This window comes from Neofelis nebulosa, chromosome 9 (genome assembly GCF_028018385.1).
Source record: "Neofelis nebulosa isolate mNeoNeb1 chromosome 9, mNeoNeb1.pri, whole genome shotgun sequence".
Taxonomy (NCBI): Eukaryota; Metazoa; Chordata; class Mammalia; order Carnivora; family Felidae; genus Neofelis; species Neofelis nebulosa.
In genome coordinates, this window is record NC_080790.1 from 39,230,846 (window position 1) to 39,255,844 (window position 24,999).

Below are 24,999 nucleotides of genomic sequence, written 5' to 3' on the forward strand. Positions count from 1 at the left end.
TGACCAGCTCCTTTAGACCTCAGGGCATGGGAAGTGGGCTCGGGAGGCAGGATGCCTTCTCCCTGCAGCCCTCAAAATGGTAGCAACAGTGAGCTCTAGTGCCCCCCTCCATGATGTGCTTGCCTCACCTGCCTTCCAAAGCAGCCCCCCCACCCCACCCCACCCCCCCCCCCGCCTCCTGCCATCACATCCAGGGCAGAAGGCTTGTGTTGACTTTCACATGTTTGTGTTGGTCTCATTTCACCCTCCTCGATTCAGACAGGATGTGAACCCAGTAATACAACTAAACCTGCAACTATCTGTGTAGCGTGTTCAAGGTTAGGTTCTAGATCACTTCTGTCCATGGAAATGCAATGTGAGCCACAAAGGCGAGCCACATATATCACTTTAAACATCCTAGTAAAAGGAAAAGAAACAGATGGAACTAATTTTGACGATCTATTTTATTTAACCCAATACGTCAAAATATTATCCTTTCAACATGTGGTCAGTGTAAAATTATTCCCGAGGTACTTCTGATTTTTTCGTTTGACGTCTTTGAAATCCAATATATATTTTGCACTTACGGTCTTTCTCAATTAGAACACTAAATTTTCATTGGACATACTTACCTGTATTTAGACTTCATAAAATTGACAGCTGAAAAAGCTGATTCACATACTTGCATTTTTCTAACCACACTTAAAATTTTTTTAAATAACTGAATCAAGTAATGTAAGAAGTCAAGACATTTAAATGTAAATCAATTAAAATTTTAAAAAATGAAAAATTCAGTGTGTTAGCCATACTAGTCACATTTCAAGTGCTCAGAGACCATATGGCTGGCGGCTACTGAGTCCGACAGGGCAGGGCTAGATCGTGAAAACAGTAGAAGCAATAAAGCATGCCCTCGTGAAAAGAAAGTACACCTCAAAATGGATAAATAAGAAATTACATATCAACCTAAACTCCCCAGCTCGGGCTTCCCAAATTGGAGTGCACAGAGGACTTACTCAGGGAATTCGTAAGAACTGCAGACGTCCCTCCCCCCCCCCCCCCCAAGAGATCTGCCTGAGAAGGTAGGGGGTAGGGGCCGGCAGTGTGCATTTTGAGGAGACCCAAGGGCCACACTTTGAGAACCATGGCACGGTTAGCGGGCATGCCGCAGCAGTGACGCTCCTGCACCATCCGGAACACCCCGTCACACACACACATCCCCAGCCAGCATCTCCAGTAAGCAGGCACACCACCACCACGATGAGGACACAGAGCTGCTCCAGAACACAGCAAAGCCAGCTGGTCCCCAGACCATGCTGAGCAACCTCCTGAGAACCAACTACACCAACTCTTAACGAGAAGGTGTGCAAAGCAGTTTAGAGGGCATGCCTCCCTGCGGTCTGGAGCCTAAAGGAAGTCAAATCCAGCCTGGCTACTCCAGAGCATTCAGGAAGTGACCCCTCTGCTGGCAGCTTATGTCCTCAATGGTGTTCCGAAGCATCAGCGTCCAGTCGTCACCCTTCCGCATCGGGGTGCAGCGTGTCCCCTTGCTCTCCAGGGCTAGGATCTCCGCAGGGGTCTCTGGGGTCAGCCCGGCAGCCAGGACAGCTTCTGGGAACTTGGCTGCAGAGGCAGGGGCCAGACAACACCGGGGAAGGCTATGGCATGGAGCAGGTGGGAACAGGAGGGCGGGTGGGAGAAGAGAGGGACAGATAAGGGAAGGAGAAGGCGAGGAGGGAGGAGAAGGAGGAACAGGGGAGAAAGAAAGAGAAAAAGACAGGCGCTTGGTACCTTGAACTTATCTCTGCAATGACACTGCTAGGGAAACTGCTCTTCTTTTTTGGAGGCCCAGTTCAACCACCACCTGTCACAGTGGCTGTCCCCAGAATACATCACACACCCTCCTCTGGGATCCCTGTTCCCGGGGCACTGTTCCACACAGCACCGGTCATGCTCAGTACAGCCATTTGTTCAGACTCCCATCTCCTCTGCTTGGGGGAAAGAAGGGCCCCTGAAAACCAGAGTACCCCAGTGACCCAGGAGCCCATGGCCTATACCTGGGCGGCTGCTGCTCTGTCTGTTGGTAATGGTAACTCACGGCCACGGCCGAGTGAGGGCACAGCAAGTACTTGTTCTCTTCCCAACAGCGAGCCATGGTCTGGGTGATGGCCTCATCCGACACTGACTCAGACGTCACTGCCCCTGAAAGCTGACGGGGCCCAGGGTCAGAGGAGGGGGGGTGTGGGAATCAGGTTTGGGGGTAACCCAGGGAAAGCGAGCAAAAACTCACTACAAAACATAGCCAGGCAACACGAGAGATTCAGATGAAGTCTTCAGACTAAGTAGCTCAGCTTCAGCTCAGAGAAAAAGCTGGTTCCCCAGGCTTCCCAGTTTTAAGTTGATTCGCTCAGCTTGGGGGAAGGACCGTTCGAGTTTCAAGTCAGTGAATTTAGTAAGGATTAGCTCATGAATCAGCAAATTAGTATATACTCTTATTCAACAAACCGACAAAACACAGAAGGTTAAGGGTAATCAAACATTCCTGGTGCCTTGTCTTTGGTGCATCCCTGTCCTGTGGGTGTAAGAAACATCTTCCAGTCAGTTCCCACCCAGCTCAGGTAGCACCTCCTCCAGGAAGCCTTCCCCTTCCACCCACAGACAGCAGAAGACTCCCTTCTCACTGTCCCCTCAGTGTGGACGGTTGATCTGATCATTCTCTGAAAATTTACTGCATGCTATTGAGGTGCCAAACACCTTGCATATACTTGACTGCCGCCATAGGGTGTTATAAATCATTTGTACAGCTACCTGTCCCATTAGGGTTCACAGAAGACAGAGAAAGTATTTTCTTTATCTTTGTACTTCCAGTATCTAGCACAGTTCCTGGATTACAGCAGATATGTTGAATGAATGAATGAATGAATGAATGAATGCTGTTCCAGCAGATGCGATGTTTTGTACGTGTACAGCCAGGGAGAGAATGAAGAAGTGTGGGATCTGGTGTCTGTTTCCATGGAGCACCTCATTTACATGAGGAGAAGGACTGGGGATATCAACACGAACCGTTAACCAAGTAAGTTGACCTTTGGTTGTATTATGGTCAGAATGTTTACGTCCTCCCTCCCCCAAGTTCATATGTTAAAAACTTAATCCCAACGTTATGGTGTTTGAAGGTGGGACTTTGGGAGGTAACGAGGTCATGAGGGTGAAGCCTTCATGAGTGGAATGAGTGCCTTTATAAGAAGAGGCCGGAGAGCTAGCTAAATGTCTCGCCATCATGTGAGGATACAACAAGACCCTGGCGGTCCGCCACTTCTACGAAAGTTGCTCTCGTCAGAACCCAACCGTGCTGGCACCGCGGTCTCAGACTTCTGGCATCCGGAACCATGAGAGATAAATGTCTGTTGTTTATAAGCCACCCGGTCTCTGGTACTTTGCTATGGCAGTGCAAACGACGACAAGTTGCAGCACAAGAAAGATTGAAATTCCACTCTGGTCTGCGTGGGTGCCTAAACCCAGAGAACTGTAGCCAGTTCTGGGAACAACCCTTTAAGACCGACTTTGACTATGCAAAATTAGGTCATGGAAGGGACAGCTAAAGGGACCGGGAAGACGCAGCAGAGAAACAAAGATTCTCTTCAAGTATGGGAATCGGACTGCTCCCCAGTGCACAAGTCGGAAGGAGATTCTGGCTCAACATAAAGAACTTTGTAATGATTGGAGCTGATGTGAGCCAGTGAGGACCTGGTCACTGGATATACACACGGTCTGGATGACTTGGTGGGATGTGATAGAGAAAATTAAAGGCAATGTCAACATATGAAATCCTTTCTCTTACGTAAAATAAGTGGACCATCACTAGGCTACATTAAAATAAAAGCAATCCTTCCCAACCAGATTCCTACCACTCTGAAGAAATAAAATTTCTCCTTTTCCTTAAAAAAAAAAAAAAAAAAAAAAAAAAAAGCTCAACAGGCCTCTGTTCATACTGGATGGGCAAAGTGGCTTCCAATTGTTGCTACTACTAAAAATCGACAATAATGAATTAAAAGAATTAACAGCGAATGTATTAAGCCCTATATTTCCAGGCAGTATACAACGTGTCTCATGGGCATTAATTGACTTAAATCTTCAACAGTGCTGTGACAGGCATTCTCATTAGCCCTACTTTATAGACGAGTTTAAGAAACTGGCCCAAGGTTTCACAGCTGGCTTAGAGCCAACCCCTGTCTGATTTGAACCAATGCTCTCTACTGCCTCTCTTCATTCAACAAATTAGTCCCTGTAAAGAGACTGCAAAAAGGCCAGGCTCATAGCAGGTGCTCAAGAAACAGGTGTCCTCTTGCCTTAGACAGATTTTCAAGCCTACACTGGGTTTCGTGGTTACACCCTTTGCTTTCTCCATGACTGACCTTGCTATGCAGTTCCTTGGGTAGGCTCACGCTTTGGGTCCTTTCAAACTGCTCCATGAGGGCTCTTGTCACCTGACTGTTGGAGCCAGAGAGCAGCCAGAAGATTCTCTCCATGTTGTAGGGCACCTGGAAAGGCAGGGTGCCAGGGGCCACACTGATGTCAGTCCTTGTCCATTCCCAACCAATCAATAGCTGGGCCAGACCTGCACACTTTCCCACAGGTCCTACCTGAATGTCCATTGCTGATGCCAAGGTCTGTTCAACGGCCTCAGAAAGAGAGAAGTCGCCCTGCTGGACAGTCCTGTGGATGATGTCATTGCGGTTCACTGCCACGACAAGGCGGATAGGCAGGCCCATCTTCTGAGCAATGCACCCCGCTTAAGACAAGTGAAGAGAAGAACAAAAGTTTTCTCAGAGATGGCGCCCAAAGTACAAGAAATAAAATGAAATTCAGATAAACCGGACTCCACCAAAATTGAGAAACTTTTATGCTTTGGAAGATTTGTGCTTCAAAGGACACTCTCAAGAAAACAAAAAGGCAGCCCGCAGAATGAGAAAAAAAATATTTGCAAATCATATATCTAATAAAGGACTTGCATACAGAATATGTAAATAACTCTTCTGACTCAACAATAAAAACACAAATAGCCCAATTTAAAAGTAGGCAAATGTCAGGGCGCTTGCATCGGTTAAGCGTCCAACTTTGGCTCAGGTCATGATCTCACAGTTTGTGGGTTTGAGCCCTGCATCGGGCTCTGTGCTGACAGCTCAGAGCCTGGAGCCTGCTTCGGATTCTGTGTCTCCCTCTCTCTCTGCCCCCTCCCCCAATTCGCACTCTGTCTCTCTCTCAAAAATAAATAAACCTTAAAATTTTTTTTTAATTAAAAAAAATAAAAATGGGCAAAGGACTTAGACAAACATTTCTCCAGAAGCTATACAAATGGCCAATGAGAACATAAAAGAAATTCAGTATCATCAGTCATCAGGAAAACACAACCCCAAATCATAATGACATACTGTCTCACACCCATTAGGATGGCTAGAATCAAAGTATTGGTGGAGAAATGAAATCCTCATACAGTGCTGGTGGGGATATAAAACGGTGCAGCTGCTTTGGAAAAGTCTGACGGTTCCTCAAAAAAGTTAAGCATAGAGTTACCATATGACCCAGCAATTCCACTCCTAGGTGTATATACTCAAGGGAAATAAATACGGGTCCACACAAAAACTTACACACCAATGTTTATAGCAGCATCATTCATAACAGTTTCAAAATGGAAACATTCCAGACATCAACATTAACTGATAAATGGACAAACAAAATGTGCTACATGCACACAATGGAATGTTATTCAGTCAGAAAAAGAAATGGAGTACTGATATGTGCTATACTATCAATGAAACTTGAAAACATACTAAGTGAAAGAAGCTGGACACAAAAGGTCACATATCGTATGATTCTATTATATGTAAAATGTTCACAATAGGCAAATTGATAGAGACAAAAGAGATCAGGGGTTGAGTTGGGGAAATGAGGGGGAAATGCAGAGTAGCTGCTAATGGGAATAGGGTTTCTTTCCAAGGTGATGAAAATGTTCTGAAGTTGACTGGGGGTGGTTGCACAAATCTGCACATATACTAAAAACTATTGATCTGTATACTCTAAATGGATGAATTGGGTTTTTTTTTTCCATTTTTTAAATGTTTCTTTATTTTTGAGAGACAGAGAGGCAGAGAGGGAGAAACAGAATCCAAAGTAGGATCCAGGTTCTGAGCTGTCAGCACAGAGCGCAACTCGGGACTCGAACTCATGAACTGTGAGATCATGACCTGAGCCGAAGTCAGGTGCTTAACTGACTGAGCCACCCAGGTGCCCCTAAATGCTCACTACTATTTGCAGAAGAGAAAATGGAGGTTCTGGGAAGTAGAAATGACCCACCCCAAGCCTGCCGAGTGGCACAGCAAGGATTGGAAAGAGGTCTAAGTCCAGAGCACATGGTCTTGCCCCCCCGAAATCAGCCTCCTGGAAGCAGCGCCTCCAGACGGCACCTCCTGGAGAGGCCCCTTGGGAGGACGGAGCGGCGCCCTCGGGCCACCCTGGCTGCAGTTCCTGTTTGCACGGAACAAATAAGGAATCCCTCACCCTGAGAGAGGGAGAGCCCAAAAAGGTAACGACATACTTCCAGGGGTGGCCTATCTCTGGCAGGTCGTCAAGAGGAGTTAGGGGTCACCACCCCACCCCAACGTCACCCTGAACTTTGCGAAAGCATGTTCACATTCTGTTTCACTGGATCTGCACGTAAACGTCATGATATCCGTGTACGGCAGAGGAGACGTGGACCCTCAGTAGGACCCAGGGGCTTAAGCTGAAACAGCTGGTTCCCGATGAAGCAGAGGTAGGTAGGAGCTACTGTGGTAGGCACTGGGGCACGTGCAGGTGGCATCATTCACCGGAGGGGGATGCACATGGGGAGCACGGTGGGCTTCACCCCGTGGGTGGTCACGGCGGCTGACCGATCCTTGCCTGACTGCCAGCTCCCCGTTCTTCCCATCCCTGTGTGAGTGGAAGAAGTCAGGAAGACTCCCGACCACTAAGACGCTTTCATGGTGTCACGTAAGCCATGCTTGGCGCCCATCGGAAGCGATGCCACCGACCGAACCATCAGAGACGGTAGTGCCCGTCAGAAGGCAGCCTGGCAAGCTCATGAGGACGCCGCCTCTGGAGCCAGCCTGCCTGGACGGCACTTCTGGCTCTGCCGCTGACCAGCGTGTAAGCAGGGGCAAGCTGGCCGAGCCCTCCGTGCCTCCACTGCCTCATTATACAGTGGAGATAACAGGACTGTCCTCCTCAGAGGCGCACGTGAGGATTAAATGAGTTGATACATGAGAAGCACTGAGAGCGGAGCCTGCTAGGTAGTAAGTGCTGGATGTTTATCATTATTCCGGAAGACGATTTTAATGCCACGCAGCGGTACAGCCCTTCACCCTTACAAAGTTCACCTACACACGTGAAGACTCATGTGCACTTCGCAGTAGTCCTGAGAGATATGATAAGCTATCTGATGTTGCTTTTGTAGTGGAGTGGCTGAGTCTAAGGGACGGCCCCGTGGCCATGCAGCTGGGGCCAGAACCCCAAGTCCAGCCTTCTTTCCATCTCACACAGTCTCTGGGGAGTGATTCTAGGAGTGGGAACACGGTGTGCCAGGTGCCCTCACTGTAGGCAGCTGGCCGAGGCTGGGAGCAAAGTCCGTATCTCTGGAAGAGGGAGCTGCCAGGCCAGCACAGAGGTGAACTTTGATCTCATCTTCCCACATTCTCCTGAGCGGGGTGAGCCCATCTTTCCCTCCTGCAGCAAGAGGCCGGGATGTCCTCTCGGGGAATCAGGGGGAAGTTTGCTGAGGGCTTGCCTGTCACCTTCAGAGCCAGAGCGAGGACTCAATCTTCCTCCTCATAGTTGCAGCCGAGGGGGTGGCGGGAAGGACTAGGGCCACAGGCATTTTTCTGGAAAGCCCATTTCTGCCCAGGGGTCTCCTTACCTGCAAGGTTACCTGCAGCCCCTGTCGGTACAACCACCTCCACGCGGGGCAGGGGGTCCATGTCTAAGGATGGCACGCACTGGAAATAAGCGAAGAAGTGGTGGGCCATTTGCACGAGGACCCGGGACCAGTTGATTGAATTCAGGCTCATCAGGTTGTGCTTCTTGACAAAAGCCACGTCAGCAAACACAGCTTTGATCGGCTCATCGAGCTCATCGCTGTTGCCCTCCACTGTCAGGGAGAGAGTGGAGGGTGGCTCTCAGGAGCATGAAGAACCCCCAGGTGGTCAGCACTTGCCTGCAACAAGGCCCTCCCACACTGGGCCCATCCTGTCGGGACCTTCACTCGACCTTCGGTTTCTGCTCTCCCATGTCTTGGCCTGGCTTCTTAGACGCAAAATTAAGCAACTCAAGGAAAGAAACCATGTCTCGTGTTCTTGTGGTCAGATTTCCAACATTTCTTTTTTTTTTTTTTTTTTTTTAATTTTTTTTTTTTTCAACATTTTTTATTTTATTTTTGGGACAGAGAGAGACAGAGCATGAACGGGGGAGGGGCAGAGAGAGAGGGAGACACAGAATCGGAAACAGGCTCCAGGCTCCGAGCCATCAGCCCAGAGCCTGACGCGGGGCTCGAACTCACGGACCGCGAGAAAGTGACCTGGCTGAAGTCGGACGCTTAACCGACTGCGCCACCCAGGCGCCCCCAACATTTCTACCACTATATAAGTTAGACATATAATGTCAGCCTTCTGGGATATTGGGAAAATGACTCCTCTGTATAATCCGTGCCCACCTTCCCCGCTCTTTAGGAACAAGGAGAGATGGTTTATGAGGTCGTGAGGTGGCAAGAGGCTGATCCTTTCTTCACTCCACGGTCCTCTACCAGCGGGTGGGGGTAAAGAGCCACTGTTGCCATACGGTCTGCCCTTCTTCTCTCAGATCACAGAGAGGCATTCTGTTCCCTGCTCCTACGTGGTAGGGAAGCTGGCATGGACCTTTCCTCCATGAGCTGGGTGTGTACCCCATTTAATTTATGGATGAATTGCTCATTAAATTTATGGGTGAGTTGGCTACTAGTCCAAGTTGCATTCCTCAATCCAGCCCAACTAGCAATCAAGCCAATATGGATCTCTTATCTGAAACCTGGGTCTATTTCTCCTCTGGATCCAAACTTGGGATTTACCGTGGGAAGTGCCAGAGTAGGCACTGAGGTTGTTATTCATCCCACCCTTCGCACTGAGTAGCAGCAATGAGGCTAGGGGGCTGACTCTAGATCCATGCACCAGGGGATGTGTGCTGGAGTTCCAGAAAAAATTCACTGCTCTTAAGACAGACCCACAGGAAGAGAGACTTGGCTACATTAAGTAAGCACCATATACACAAGGGGGAAGGAGCCCTAGGACTGGGGAAGGCAGAGCAGAAAATACAGAGAATCTGGGTCCCTGTTGAGGGACTGTTGAGTCACTGAATCAACTATTCAGGAGCCCAGCCCACCTCTAGACTTCCAGTTACGTAAGCTGGAAAATATTCTTGTTCAAGCTGGTCTGAGTTAGATATTCTGTTACATCTGGCCCCAAACATCCCAAATAATGTGTACCTAGCACTTGCTGATTACTCTCTGCTTAAGAGGAACCAAGTATAGGGGCACCTGGGTGGCTCAGTTGGTTAAGCATCCAAATCTTGATTTTGCCTCAGGTCATGATTCCAGGGTGCTGGGATCGAGCCCCACGCTGGGCTCTGCTCTGACAGCAAGCAGATTTCTTGGGATTCTCTCCCTCTCCCTCTCCCTCAGCCCCTCCCCACCCCCACTTATGCTCTCTCTCTCTTTCAAATAAATAAACTTAAAAAAAGGGATTCTCTTTAAAAAAAACCAAGTATGAAATATATACGGAAATTAATGACTTTATTTTCTTTAATGTTTTATTTATTTTTGAGAGAGAGAAACAGAGCACAAGCCAGGGAGAGGCAGAGAGGGAAAGAGGATCTGTGCTGACAGAGGAGAGCCCTATGAGGGGCTCAAACTCATGTACCTCGAGATCATGACCTGAGCTGAAGTCGGAGGCTTAACCGACTGAACCATCCAGGTGCCCTGGAAATTAATGACTTTATAAAACATCAGTGTCCAACTCACAACAATCCAGGTGGTCCATCCCTACTCCCTGAGCTCACTGGTCTAAGGGAAAATACGTACCCACTGTTAGCTCTGGAACTAACACACATCCTCCGAGAAACCAAATCAGAAGACTCCAGAAAGGAAAGGAACAACCTGAACGGTGCTATTTAGAAATAAAAATTCATTTCTCTAAAGTCTGCTGCCTTATTTTCTTGAAGCTCAGAGCATGTGCACGACAGAAATGCCCCCTTGAGCTCCAGCAATAATACATTTACGACAGATTTGCACTCAATGCCATTGACATTTCTACCATTATTTTACAAATGGGCACCATTCTTCACCCCATCGTCAGGCACCAAGCTTACATACGTGTCGTGTTTTAAAATTTATTTTTCTTTTTTGAGACAGAGAGAGAGAGGGAGAGAAAGAGAGAGCAGGGGAGGGGCAGAGGGAGAGGGAGAGAGAGAACCTTAATCAGGCTCCCTGCCAAGCACAGAGCCTGACACGGATCTCGATCTTACAACCATGAGACTATGATGGTGAGATCATGACCTGAGCCAGAATCGAGAGTCGGACACTCAACCAACTGAGCCACCCAGGCTCCCCGACCCCCATGCCTTTAGATAAAAGTCTTCCAAAATCTGGTTCAAGGCAAGAAGGGAGTAGGTGGCAGACAGAAATACAAAAGGTTACTCTCTGCTTTGATTCTAGGCAAAGATAGCCCTGGACCCATCACTAGCAATTTCAGTGCTTAGGGTATAACAGAGACCCTCAGGAGCCCAAATATCACACATCAAAATTTTGCAATGAGTGCAGAAAAACGCGCCAAATACGGCCAACCACCAAGGCTAATGTGTAAGATTTTGCCAACACCTGCATTAGCTAAACCCAGAACCTTTCACTGGGATGTGGATGTGCTTGTTAAAGGAAAGAGTAGAAGGGGCTTTTTGCTTACTTCTGAACAAATGGACAAAGGCTATTCATGCTACTCCCATGGGGAAGGTTTCTTTGCACTACGCTTTGCTCCTTGACAAAGCCCGTGTCCTATGCAAACATGCTCTATGGGATCATACCAGGAGACCAGGCGAGTTGTAGGAGGACTGTCTTCTGCCACCACATTTGCTCTCCTGCCAGGTGAGTGACCAAACGAGACCAGACCACTGGGACAGCTTCCCCAAGGCCACGGTGTATACAGTGTACAAAACCTCACCAAGACCCCTACTGCTCATATCCCCGCCCCTACTTTGGGGCTACCTGGGGTCTAGCTAGGTGTGAGAAGTGGAAATAAAAGTGTTCGGCTCCACTCAAGCTCACCCCACCCTTCCACAGTCTCGATTTCTAAAAAATAGATGTCCTGACATTAAAGGAGATAGTTTTTTGTGTTTCTGCAAATACAAAATGCCCAAATTCCTGATGTGGCTCAGGAAAGGGTGTCTCTAGCAATGGGTACCACTAACTGATTTCCTATTTTAAATACTTAGACCTGCTGGGGTGCCTGGGTGGCTCAGCCGGTTAAGCGTCTGACTCTTGGTTTCGGCTCAGATCAGGTTCTCATGGTTCACGGGTTTGAGTCCCACATCAGGCTCTGCACTGAGTGCATAGCCTACTTGGCATTCTCTCTCCCTCTCTCTCTTTCTTTCTCTGCTTGGGATTCTCTCTCCTTCTCTCTCTGCCCTCCCCTGCTCGCTCACGCTCTCGCACTCAAAAATAAATAAACATTTAAGAAATAATTATTTAACATTTGTTTGTGCCCTCTAAACTTCCCGTGTCCTGGAACAAAACCCAAGTCACTTGGCTCAGGCGAATGGGTCTGGTGGCTGCCTGTATATAAGGCACCAGGAGGTTGAACCTGCATAAAGGTGGCAATCTTTGGATTATGGTTTTCAGCCTACACTTCTTAGGTTGTACTGACAGTATTGGTCTGTGCACTCGTCACCTCCAACAGCTTATGAAACCGTGTTGCCAAGAGCTTGCCCAGAGCTAAGCCAAGGCATATACCAACCTCATAATGGTTGAAGGAAGGAAAGGACAGAGAAAAGGCAGGAGGAAGGATGATCGACCAATCAACTGACCATTTTATTCCAGCTCATCTCCCCAAACAGACCCCCCCATGAGGCAGGGCCACGCTTTCCCATCCCAGCACTCACCTCCAAACACATGGACGTTCTCCCTCAACACTGTTGTCATCTGGAGCTCTTGAATCTTCGTGCAGTGGCCCTTGGGCAGCAGAACGATGATGTCCATGTTCTTTGCCCCTTGAACACTCTCAATGGCAGCACTCCCTGTGTCCCCAGACGTTCCTGGATAGGAAGCAAAAATAACCCTCTTCTTTAGAACAGGGGAGACAGAAAAGGAAAGACGTGGCCCCTAAAGCATGGCTGCCATGTGAGACAATGTCTATTTCAAATACCTGAAGAGTAGGAACCTAGTACTTAATCTGGGGTCCATTAACCTCCTAGAGATCCAGGGATAGAAATCAGGGCACCTGTGTACTTGGTACCATATAATCTTACATATTTTGTGTACTTAAAAAAATTATTCTGTGAAGTCTCCATAGCCTCCCTCAGACTGTCAAAGGGGCCAATGGCACAAGAAAAGGTTATAAACCCTGCCCTAGAAGAACCAGTAACACACCCTCCTTGAGAGACATCAATGACGGGCATCCTGTGGATGGATGCGGGCAAGTCAGGGCCCCCAAGGGGCTCACCTACGACCACAGTGACGTGCTTCTCCTTCTTCTCCAGGAAGTATTGCAGGAACTGTGCTGTACAGCACAGGGACAGGTCCTTAAATGCATATGTGATGCCATGCCACAGCTCCAACACATTCAGCCCATTCCTCAACCTGGACAGACGGACCACTTCTCTGTGGCGGAATCTGCTGAAGGCTTGGTCGATCAGACCTGTGAGGGGAGAGGGGTTGGATGGTGGAAGAAGGGCATTATCTCTTCTACAGGTTCTCTCTCTTGTCTCTTTACACTTTTGAATTTGAAGTTCCTATCTCCTGCTACCAGATGAGAGGGCAAAAAATGTTTACCCCAAATGATACTGTATATGAATATAATTGCATAATCTGAGAAAGAAGTCTGAAAAGACATGAACCACACCGTCCATAGATTCCTCATAGTGATGCGCCCCAGAGAAGAGAAATGACACTATCAGACTTCCATTTTTTGTGTAAAATTCATTGTTTGGATTTCTTCTGTGTGTGTGTGTGTGTGTGTGTGTGTGAATGCCAACAGAAGTTTGATTAAACAATTGTGCAACAAACAAATCCATGTCTCATCTTTTCTAATGTTCCTTCCTTAAAAAAATTTTTTTTTGACGTTTATTCATTTTTGAGAGACAAAGAGGGACAGAGGGCAAGGGGAGGAGGGGCAGAGAGAGAGGGAGACACAGAATCGGAAGCAGGGTCCCATCAGCACAGAGCCCAACATGGGGCTCGAACCTATGAACCGGGAGATCATGCCCCTGAGCTGATGTCAGAAGTTTAACCGACTGAGCCACCCAGGCACCCCATAATATTCCTTTCTAAAGAGAGGTTGTTCTTTATTTGTTTTTCCTATACTAAATCTCACATCTGTGATACCGGAACCTTGGGATGGTTTACATATAATCCTACCTAAGGCAGGCCATCTTAGGTAATGCTTCTCAAACTTTTCATTAGCAAACCAATCACCTGGGATCTTTAAATGCAGATTCTGGTTCAGTAGGCCTGAAGAAGTCTGAGAATTCTGATTAAGTGCCCAGGCAATGCCATCACTGCCATGAGACCACATTTTGAGTGGCCCTCTTCTTCCCAGCCCCAAGCTCTCACCACTCTCACCATTATATTGTGATTATATCACATGTTTGACCCATGGACCAGCAACACTAGTATTTTCTGGACACTTGGTAGGAATGCAGAATTCTTGGGCCTACCCCAGACCTACTGAATCAGAATCTGCATTTTAACAGGATCCCTAGGGCAACCCATGGGTATATTCCAGTTTTGAGAGGAGCTGGTCCAGGATACTCTCAAAGTCCCTTCTAAAATTACCATTCAAGGCAATAAAACAGCAATCTGAGGGTCTAAGCGCTTTACATACAGGCAGGAAGCATCCCACTATTCAAGCATCTCAGGATGTTGGTGAAATGTCTAGTCTTGAAAAGGGTTTTGAACAATAAATGAAAGGGAAAAATTCTCTGCAGATGCCACGGGGCATTCATTTTATTGGAGATGGAAGGTGGAATGGAATGGATGAACTCTTTGGGGAGATTTCCATTTCTGGGATTCCAGAATCTGGAAAAAAAAATTCGAAGTTTGGGAAATAGGACTAGAAACCTCCTAGGAGTTAAGTGATGGATTTGCAGCTCTGTGGGGAGGCTGGCTTGGCTGGGGAGTTAGGTGGGAGAGTAGGGAGGCTGGGGGGTGCTCACCATTTAAGACATCTCTTGGAATGAGCTCAGGGCCGATGAAGAGGGTGCACAGCTCCTTTACCAGGCCGGGGTAGGACAGCGTACTCCACTGACGCAGGGTCTCTGTGCTCAGCTGGGGGAGCTCCTCGGGCATGAAGAGACCCCCATCAGGAGCATAGCCAGAGAAGAGGGCTCCCTCAAAGTCGACCCGGGGGGCCATTCCCCGAGTGCTGATGTACCGCATCCCTGGTGGCCTGCAGAGGGAAAAGTCCCAGAGGCACCTGCTCTCCAAGCTCAGTACCCCACAGAGAGAAGCTGAAGCATACACAGCACCCTCGGCTAGCCCCTAGACCACGACTCATTTGGGGTAGGCATCCCAGACTGAGAGACTGGAGCCCGGTTGAGTCTCATGCCAGCTTCATCGGGAACTGTCCACATCATGGCCTCTCCAATCCAAATGAGGCAAATTCGCTGACCTTGGGAAAGGGGATACTGAGGCATTCGAGGGAAGGAGAAGCCTTGTGCGTCCTCACTGTTGAGGAATAAGGGAACTGGGGAAAGATAACAGCAATAATAAAGCAACTGCCATTTGGATAGCCCTCTTGATAAGGAGAGGACCACCATTTTGAGAAATGTCTGGGTCCACTTCTGTTCAAAAAATAGCCACCTTCAATGGTTTTACAGCATTGTTGCCCATAACCTAGTGGTTCCTCACTCTGGTAGTTTGTTGGGATCAACTTGGGAGCTATAAAAAAATATTCCTATCTGGGACCCTCCCTGAATCCATCAAATTAGAACCCCTATATGAGAACTCCTTGGGTGAGTCTATCGTGCAGCCAGGGTTAAGAATACAGGAACCAACTTATCCCACTTTGCCCACGACCTTCCCAGTTTTAAAACCGGAAGTCCCCTGTCCCAGGAATCCCCTCAGTGGTAGACAAACTAGGATTTGGTCAAGCTAATTGAAAACCAGTGCCCTACTTCTCAGCCTAACCCTGGAATAGTTAGAAGTGCTGAAAAGCTACCCTTAATACTGTCTAGCTAAGGCTGACTGGCCCTGGGTGGGTTCAGGACTCTGACTGGGGTTGTGGCCAGGGGGAGTGCCCAAGGGCACCCAAGGGCTAACTCTGGTTACAATGTCACATAAGTTAGTTTCTCAGGAGCCCGGTGCCATGTTGAGGAGCTGAGCTTGAGCTCTGAATACCTTTCTCTGGACCATGACAGTGAATTCAGGAGGTCTGGTTTTAAAGCCCCAAGGCCAGGAAACAGTTCAGGAAGGGCCCAGGGAGGCAAAGAAATTTTCTGATAAAGGGCGGGGCAGTGCCGGGACTTGGACCCCAGCAGCTGAGTCTCTGCCCTCCGAGCCCAGACTGGGCCCCTCAGGGTGGAGGCTCCAGCAGGCTCAAGGTAGGCCCCTGCCTGTCTAAGGTCACCGGGTACCAGTCTTCGGCTATCCAGGCCGTGGGTCAGGGAAGGAGGTTTTGATAAGGTCTGCAGGATAAGGCACGCTCCCAGTCTCTGAAAACACTTCTCAGTGTCCGAGTACCGCAGAGCCCCTACGGAAGGCTCCAAGCCTCGGAAACCCTCGACCCTCCCAGGTCCTCCAAATCTGAGCACAGTGCCCCACCTAGACTACGGAAGGGGGCAGGGAGGCCGACACAGCCACGCGGAAGTCAGGGTTGAGCGAAACCGAGAGAAGTTCAAAAGCGCAGACAGACCGCTACCGATTACCGCGGGGAGGGCGCCTGGATTCGCCAGAAGCCGACGCGGGGAGGAGATCCGGCCTGGAAGGGGGTGGTTCGGCCGCTGGGGCGGGGGTTGGTCACCGCGGCGAGCGAGCGGCGCCACCCCGGATCCCGGCCCGGAATCGGCTGGCTTGGGCCGGGTGTGGGGGGGGGGGGGGGGGGGACGGTTACCGGGTCCAGGACGCGGGCGGCGGCGGCTGGCGGGCGGCGGGGTGGGGGCTCGGCCGTGCGCGCTGGACTTGGCCGCAGGCCTCAGGCTTCTGCGGGCGAGTGAGAAGGGCCGCGGGGGAGTGAGGCCGAGCTCGGAAGAAAGCGGCGCGGGAAGAGGGGGAGGAGGGCGCCAAAGGGCACGGCAGTGAGGGAGCAGCTCACTTGGCATGTTTTTAAGGCACCTCGCTAATCACTTACATTCAGTCTCTTAATCTTCATCGCAGCCCTGGAACCTTATTTTTTCAGATTAGAAGACAGAACAAGATGGAAAGAAGAAGCCCTTATCTTCTTTGGGCTTTATGCTTCTCACCTGCAAAATCAGACGACTGGACAAACTCCTTGTTCCTGAGACTGGGGCTAGCACATTAGGAATTCGGAATCCACACGGACACATGGCATTGTTTTAGCTCGACTGTTATTTGTCAGAAAACACTTTTTAGCAAGTACAGATCTAGTCTAGAGTGAAGTGCCTCCCCAAAGAATTTTTTTTAAAAAAGAAGCAAGACACTTGAAAAACTGTCCTCCAGATATGGCAAATGCCCCTGGATTCATATTCGTGCTTCTGGGTCCCAAGCCACTTTGGAGGCAAAGTTTGCCGAGCTGCACAGATGTCAGCTAAGATTTAGTCTGTGCCTCTGGGCTGGGCCTGGTCAGTGTAGCAGGCCCAGCTGGGACTCATGGGGACAGTGGACTTGGATGGCTGCCCTCCTCCTTTCTTCCTCCTATCTATGACATTCTCCTAACCCTGTGGTCTCTGCTTACTCAAGTTACCTCTCTCCAAACTTTGGCCCACACGTGCTCATTTGACATATCTACACGAGTCCACGTACCTGCCATTGGCCAACTCTAGTCTGGATGGGTCTCAGATTCCAGAAGGAGAGAGTCTGACTAGCCCCTGTTCAGCTAATGGACGGTGGTCATGGAGTTCACATATATGCCAGGGAGCCATTCCCAGAGAAGGATACAGGCCAGGCAAAACCCCCAAGGGTATCCATCCCTTATATCAGGTATACAAAGGCCAGGAAAACTGAGGCACCTGGCAAAGAGGCCCTAAGACACAGCTGTGTTTGTTACAATGCTCGTGACCAACCAGGATGGAGTTTCAAAAACTCCACAAGGACAAAAGTAGCTTCCACAGAGTTCTGCCACCAGGCCAGACTCCCAGAGGCCTGCAAGACTTCTTCATCATTCTGTAAGCAGAAGGGGAGGCCAGAAGCTCTTCTATAAATCGTCTGACTCCCTCAGAAAGGAGAGAAGCCTTTTGCTCAGGGAAGAAGAGGTCTAATTTGTTAGGAATTCCTGGCCCAGGACATTCAGAACAATGCAGCTACAGAGAATAAAAACTTCTGTGCAGACTATGAAGAGAACAGAATTCTGAATTCTAAGCAGGAATAGTAGGAATGTGGCGTTCTCAGAGACGTTTGCACTAGACCACCGTTTAGTTTTTATGAGATGAAAAATTGTTCTTATTTATTTATTTTGCTTTCTGACCTTACAGATTTGAGTGTGTAGCCATTTGTGGCCTTGAAGCCAATGATTTTCAAAGCAGAGCCCCAGGGCCCCTGCGGTGCTATTTTCTTCCATGTGTCCTTACAAAGTCCTCTAAGGGAAGCTTCTACAAGACTGTGAGCACAGCGGATTTACCGTGGTCTCCATGTAGTGGGATGTAGGAGCTAGGGGCCAGAGCCCTCTGCAAAGATTAGAGAACACACAGGATGCTGGAGAAGCAAGTGACCTGCCAGAAGCCTGCCAGCCATTTGTGCAGAGCACAGGCGAGCACTCAGGCTTTTTCTGGAGTTCTGGTGAGGCAAGGCAGCAAGGCAAAGAGGAGAAAAGATGGCATTCAGAGACACATGCCTGGTATGTCTGAGCATTTTGACCTCCTAAATTGAGAATTGTTTTACTTAATGTGTGCAATAGTTGTTTGAGGAGAGGGGGTGATATTTAAGCTCAAGTGCTCTGAATCACCCTCATTCTTCTGAGTTCCTGACTCTGTAACTAAGAGTTTCAAATAAAGTCTCAAATTATCGAGAGAAAACTGACGAGTATCATTCCAACTACCTTTCTTTCAGAAATGGACAAGTGGATCCTAAAATTTATATGGAAATGCAAGGGACTCAGAATAATCAAAACAGTCTTGAAAAGAAATTACAAAGGCAGAAGACTTATACTTCCTGAGTTGAAAACCTGGTAAAACTGTGGTAGTCAGGACAGTGTGGTGCTGACACGAGAATAGACATACAGATCCACGGAATAGCATTGATAGTCCAGAAATAAACCCATACACATATGGCCAACTGATTTTTAACAAGAGTGCCAAGACTTTTCAGTGGGGAAAGAATAATCTCTAAATAAATGATGATGGAATAACTAGACATCTACATGCAAGTGAGTGAATTTGGACCCCTATCTCACACCGTATGCAAAATTTACCTCAAAATGGACAGAAGACGTAAATGTAAGAACTAAAATGGTAAAACTCTTAGAATAAAACTATGCTATAACTCCTCATGAGACCTTGGATTAGGCAAAGGCTTCTTAGTTATGAGACCAACATCAAATGCAACAACAAAACAGACAAATTGGGCTAACCTTTTGTGCATCAGAAGACACTATTAAAAGCAAGTGAAAAAGCAACCTACAGAATAAGAGAACATGTTTGCAAATCACAAATCTGCTAAGAGTTGAGTCTCCAGAATATATAAGAAGCCCCTACAACTCAATAATAAAAAGACAATCTAATTTAAAAATGGGCAAAGGACTTAGATCTACAAATGGCCAACAAGCACATAAAAAGATACCATTAGTAATTAGGAAAATGCACATCAAAACTAGAATGAGATGCTGCTTCGCACCTACTAGGGTGGCTTGCATCGGAGAAATTGTGTTGGTGAAGATGTGGAATAATTGGAATCCTCATACACACACCGAGACCCATTGCTGGTGGGAATGTAAACTGTCTAGCCACTTTGAAAAACAATTTGGCACTCCTCAAAATGTTAAAAGAGTTACTTGATGACCCATTCCATTCTTAGGTGCATGCCCAAGAGAATTGAGAACATATCTTCAGACAACATCTTGAACACAAATGTTCATGGCAGCATTATTCATAATAATCCCCAAATGGAAACAACCCAAATGTTCATCATCTGATGAATGGATAAACAAAATGTGGTATATCCATACAGTGGAATATTATTCAGCACAAAAAGAGATACTATAGCATGGATGAACATGCGATGACACGGATGAACCTTGACAACATTATGCTAAGTGAAAGACAGACACACAAGTCCAAATCTTGTATGGTTCTCTTTATATGAGATGTCCAGAATAGGAAAATCCATAGACACAGAAAGGAGAGTAGTGGTTTCAAGGAGCTGGATGAAAGGAAAATAAGGAGTGACTGCTAATGAGGACAGGGTGTTTTTAGGGAATAATTTAAGTGTTCTGGATTTAGACAGTGGTGATGGTTGCACAAATTTGTAATATACTCAAAATACTGAATTGTACACTTTAAAGGGTGATGTTTTTTAAAGTTTATGTATTTATTTTTAGGGGCGCCTGGGTGGCGCAGTCGGTTAAGCGGCCGACTTCAGCCAGGTCACGATCTCGCGTCTGTGAGTTCGAGCCCCGCGTCGGGCTCTGTGCTGACAGCTCGGAGCCTGGAGCCTGTTTCCAATTCTGTGTCTCCCTCTCTCTCTGCCCCTCCCCCGTTCATGCTCTGTGTCTCTCTGTCCCAAAAATAAATAAAAAACATTGAAAAAAAAATTTAAAAAAAAAAAAAAAAAATAAAGTTTATGTATTTATTTTGAGAGAGAGGGAGCACATGTGTAAGCCGGGGAAGGGACCGGAGAGAGGGAGAGAGAGAATTCCAAGCAGGCTCCACGGTCAAGGGAACTAATCTCACAAACTGTGAGATCGTGACCTGAGCCAAACTCAAGAGTCGAACGCTCAACCAACTCAGCCACCCAGGCGCCCCAAAAGGGTGATTTTAATGCTATGTGAATTATATCATAATAAAAAAAGTGCAAAAAAACATAAACACTAATTGGCTAGGAATCAGGGCACATTATCCAAAAGAGCTACCCAGAGGAAAATAGCTTTGATGGCCTGACAGGGCAGACTGAGCCCTGAGAAGGGGCACGCTGTTCCCACTGGGAGTACAAAACAATCAGAGTTTTGATCCAGACATAATCTAATCCATCAGCAAACAACTTTAGAAATCGTTTCTAAAAACTCAGAAAAGAACAAGCAAGCCTTTTCCGATGCTGGAAGTTTCCTCTGTGTAGGTAGTATGCACTCTTTTCTGCTCTTCTAAATATAGTCTTCCATTGCTAATTTAGTTGGAATAGCAGTCAATGGGGCATAATTAATGCAGGTCAGAGATACCTTTTACCACTCTGATATCTGGTCTTACTCCATAACTTTTGAGAAAACTGCAGAAAATGCTGAGAAAGGTACAAATAGTTCTGCAGTTAATGTCATTTCAGGTGATACTTTCTTACCATTTGAGCAGAGTGTGCATTTATAAGAGATGTTTGTTATAAGGACTGGATGCTGGTTTCTCGGTAGTGTCTTTTCCCTCCCCCTGGCCCGTGCTGAGCATTGCTCTGTGTGCATGAAAGAAAGCATCTGTGCCAAGTTCAAAGGTACTTTTGTTCATGCAAATAGGAAATCATGCGTACCCAATGATCTCCACTGAAGCAGAATTAAGTAAAAGCCCGGACTCATGTTCCATTATTTCGAGACCATTGCCCACACTGACCCTGTGTGTTCTGCATATTTTCTCAGAGTGGTAATAATTGTAAATTGCTTGTACAGTTCCGCAGTCATGGGTATCGTTGGCTGTCAGGATGGGAGGTCTTGTGCCCGCTGTACGTGGACTTGGATACGTCACGTCACGGGAGCGGACTCTTGTTGCTTTGTTCTGGGAGGGGACCTGGCTCCATGCTGCCCGACAGGTGCTGGACCTGCCCTTTGCTCCTCCGCTCTCTCAGCTGGACTCACGTTTCCTAAGAATCTTCACATATGTTAGCCCATTTACCCACCCAATCACCACGTCATTTCCAATTTTCAGGAGCTGAGACTCAGCAAGATTGTGGCCTGCCTAAGGGCACGCGATGAGACAGCAGCACGTCCGGGATTCACCCCCAATTCAGCATCCAATTTCCCTTTCATCCCGCCACCACTCTAAGTTGCTTGGGACTTGGAAAAGATGTTTTCCATTGATGAGAAATTCTGAAAGTCTGGGAAAGATAGCGGTGTAAAAGCTACCTTACAAACATCCTGGGACAGACCACCGCGAGATGCTTGACCAACACCCACTTTCACCTACTCCTCTGATGTGGCAAGATGTGCAGTTAGAAACGTCACGTGTGCCTCAAACTTCTCTGCCTTTAGGGGTGACCCAGTGGCCAAGTTCGGGCCAGTGAGATACAAGCTAAAAGCTCTGGGACAGTTTCCAGGACAGCTTTTATAAGGAATAGACCCAACTAGTGCCCCTGGGACTCATTTGTTCGTTAGCCTGGTGTTAAGTCGGAAACCGCGAAGGGTCTGAGACGTCACCCTCCCTGGAAGCTCACAGGCTGGCCTGCCACACTTTAGGTATATCTCCTGACGGGAGACATGGGGTTTTCTGGATCAGAGAAACAGTTGATCGTTCCCTGGAAAAAGCAGCCAGAGCAGCATCTTAGCACTAGTTCCCACACCCCCAACCCCCAGGGGAGGACATGGCAAGAACCCGATGTTACTGCACATGCCATGGGGTTGGCATCACAGTAGAGGAGCCCTGAAACTAGGCGTTTCATAGGCCGTTGGCACATCTGCCCATTGAGATGACTCATTAATCCTCAGCAGTTCTCGTCACTATTAGAATTTAGTTCTGAGCCCACATGGCCCAAGAGATTTCTCTGACCTGGACCCTGGGCCCAGCACCACCCACTCAAGCTCTTAATACTTGCCAGTTTGGGTAGGTGTGACAGCCACCTCTCTTTTCTAGGAGTGAGATGGCAGATACTGTTTGTCACTTCAGAATGGCCTCCGAGCACCCTCAGAGCTCACCCCCCACCCCCCGTCACCACCATATCGCCCTGTTCCATTGTCTTTGTAGCACTTACCGCATCAGATTTATGTGCTTCTTGGCTGTTTTCTCCTCTCTCTATTCTAATAGAAGCTCTTCGAGGACACAGACCTTATTTGTCGTATCCACCACTCTCTCCCTGGCACCTAGAACAATCACCAGCCACACTCAGTACATGCTTATTGGATGAATGAAGAAAATGCTAGAAAATGAAAGGTTTGCTTAAATTGTCAGCCACCTAAATGTCATTGGTTACTCATTTAGTAAAGGCCAGCCTGCAAAAGTTGATTGGAGACTGATATGAAATTCTATAATTGGGGACGCCTGGATGGCTCAGTCAGTTAGGCATCTCAGTCTCTGTATCGGCTCAGGTCATGATCTCACCCCACTTTGTGGTCTGCACCGACAGCATGGGAGTCTGCTTGAGATTCCCTCTCACCCTCTATCTCTGCCCCTCCCCTGCTTACATGCTCTCTCTCTCTCAAAATAAATAAATAAACTTAAAGAAAAATCCCATAATTGGTGGCTAAGCTAACCATCCTGGAAAACAGTGGTTAGCAAAGACATTTTCAAGCTTCAGAATGAGAACACGTTTTTGGGGTTTTTTTTTTGTTTTTTTTTTTGCTTTTTTCTTTGCAGATCGAGAACTAGAAAATCTGCATAGACTGAAGTGGTCTCTAATGTAGAAAAGGAACCTGCAGCTGCATAACTTTCTTCCTCTGGGTGAACCAAACAACCATTTCCTGTGGCCCCAATCCGAGTGTAGACCCTATTCTAAGAATACATACTGTCACCTGTTGATAGTGTTAGATCAGTGGTTCTTACACTCCCGGGTGTATAAATATCATCTAGGCCTATGCTTTTCAAACTTGAACATGCAAAAGCTTCACCTGAGGATTTTTAAAATGTGGATTCTAACTCAGTAGATCTGGGATGGGGCTGAGATTCCCAGGTGAGACCAATGTTGCAGGTCTGAGGACCACACTTTGGATAGCAGGTACCTAGAAAGTTTGTTTAAAATGCAGATTCCTGGGCTCAATCTCCAAGATCCTGATTCCCAAGGTCAGTAGGAGGGGCCCAGGAATCTTTATTTTATTTAAAAAAAATTTTTTAATGTTTATTTGTTCTTGAGAGAGACAGAGCATGAGCAGGGGAGGGGCAGAGCGAGAGAGGGACACAGAATCCGAAACAGGCTCTAGGCTCTGAACTGTCAGCACAGAGCTCGACGCGGGGCTTGAACTCACGAGTCATGAGATCATGACCTGAGCCGAAGTCAGACACTTAACCGACTGAGCCCCGCAGGCTCCCCCCAGGAATCTTTGCTTTTAACAAGTGGCTCAGGTGATTCTGGTTCAAATTGTCTGTTGATATATTTAGAGAAAGTTTGCATTTGACCATTGTAAGAAAAAAACTCAAGAAGAGTGATGAGCTAACAAGCTGCCTTCAAGAAAAGTAGCCAATGGCAGCTGGAGAAATAGGAAAAGGCTTTGGGCAAGGGTAGAGAGGGGGCTCTTTATGGATACCCTGTCACGGGTGGTGAGGAAGAGTGACGGAATATAACGCTCACAATATAGTCTTTGCCGATGGTCCTTGTTGAGCACCTGAAAATGTCTAACTGAAGTTCAGGAATGGGTTAGTGAAATCTTGATACCGGGCATGGCATCATTCATGACAATGGGCCTGGGTTTGTACTGCGGGAAAAAACTGATCTACAGTTCTTTATCACAGACAGTGAGAAATATCGGAGTATTCAGTCCAGTCCTAACTCCCTCCCCTACACACTCCCTTTTGCTCTCTCTGCTCTGGCCACCGTGGCACCCGACAGCTCCTCCATGCATTAGACATGGCATGACCTCGTGCTTGGACCTTTGCACTTGCTTCTTCTGCCCAGAATGCTCTTTCCAGAGAGTCCTTCCCTCTTGGTGCAGTCAGATGTCCTAATTACAAAGGGCTTCCGTAATCCCTTGGTCTAAAGCAATGGTTCATTATCCTCCTGCTTGGCTTTACTCTTCTGCAGAAACTTATCACCACTAGACACTGTAGAGGGCCATTGGTTTCTCCTCACCGTAAGAAAAGCTTCCAGAAAAGCAGGGAATAGCTCTGTTCCATTCCCTTGATTTATCACCAGTGCTTAGAACAGTGCCTGTCATATGATACATGCTCAATAAAATATTTGCTTCAGGGTCAAGGAAGCCACGGCTGCATATTGGAGATCTTGGCCCCTGTCTGTACCCCAATACCTTTAATTCCTCCTGGTGCCTCCAGACCCAAAAGTCCTTACCACCACCCTGATGTGGATACAAAAAAAGCGGTTAACAGTCTTTAATGACGAATGCTACTCTGAGTGTGGCTACGTGTGGTTTTTGACAAATCTGAGAGAGACAAAATAGGGCAAGGTCAGCACAGAATTTATTCCTTCAGGGGAATAGAAAACTATAGGTGAACTTCAATTTGACACAGGTGTCACACAGGCCATTTGGATGGCATAGGTCTGGGTCACACAGAACAAGCCTGAGACAACATAGGAGA

At 47.6% G+C, this 24,999-nt stretch overlaps 1 protein-coding gene across 8 annotated transcripts; it reads right to left on the reverse strand.

Annotated features, from left to right (window-relative positions):
- Positions 1 to 425: 425 nt before the first annotated feature.
- On the reverse strand, positions 426 to 22,656 carry THNSL2 (threonine synthase like 2). 8 transcript variants are annotated; one of them, XM_058683385.1, is made up of 9 exons: positions 22,508 to 22,654; positions 14,455 to 14,687; positions 12,744 to 12,938; positions 12,184 to 12,336; positions 7,925 to 8,155; positions 4,617 to 4,765; positions 4,389 to 4,514; positions 2,034 to 2,185; positions 426 to 1,634 (listed from the first exon to the last, which is right to left on the reverse strand). In XM_058683385.1, exons 1-9 carry the CDS (start codon positions 22,510 to 22,512, stop codon positions 1,409 to 1,411), a joined length of 1,470 nt encoding a protein of 489 aa, XP_058539368.1. In that variant the 5' UTR covers positions 22,513 to 22,654; the 3' UTR covers positions 426 to 1,408. The 8 variants fall into 8 exon arrangements, with proteins under 8 accessions (XP_058539368.1, XP_058539374.1, XP_058539375.1 ...); XM_058683391.1 differs by lacking the exon at positions 22,508 to 22,654 and adding an exon at positions 16,350 to 16,501; XM_058683392.1 differs by lacking the exon at positions 22,508 to 22,654 and adding an exon at positions 16,165 to 16,329.
- Positions 22,657 to 24,999: the final 2,343 nt, after the last annotated feature.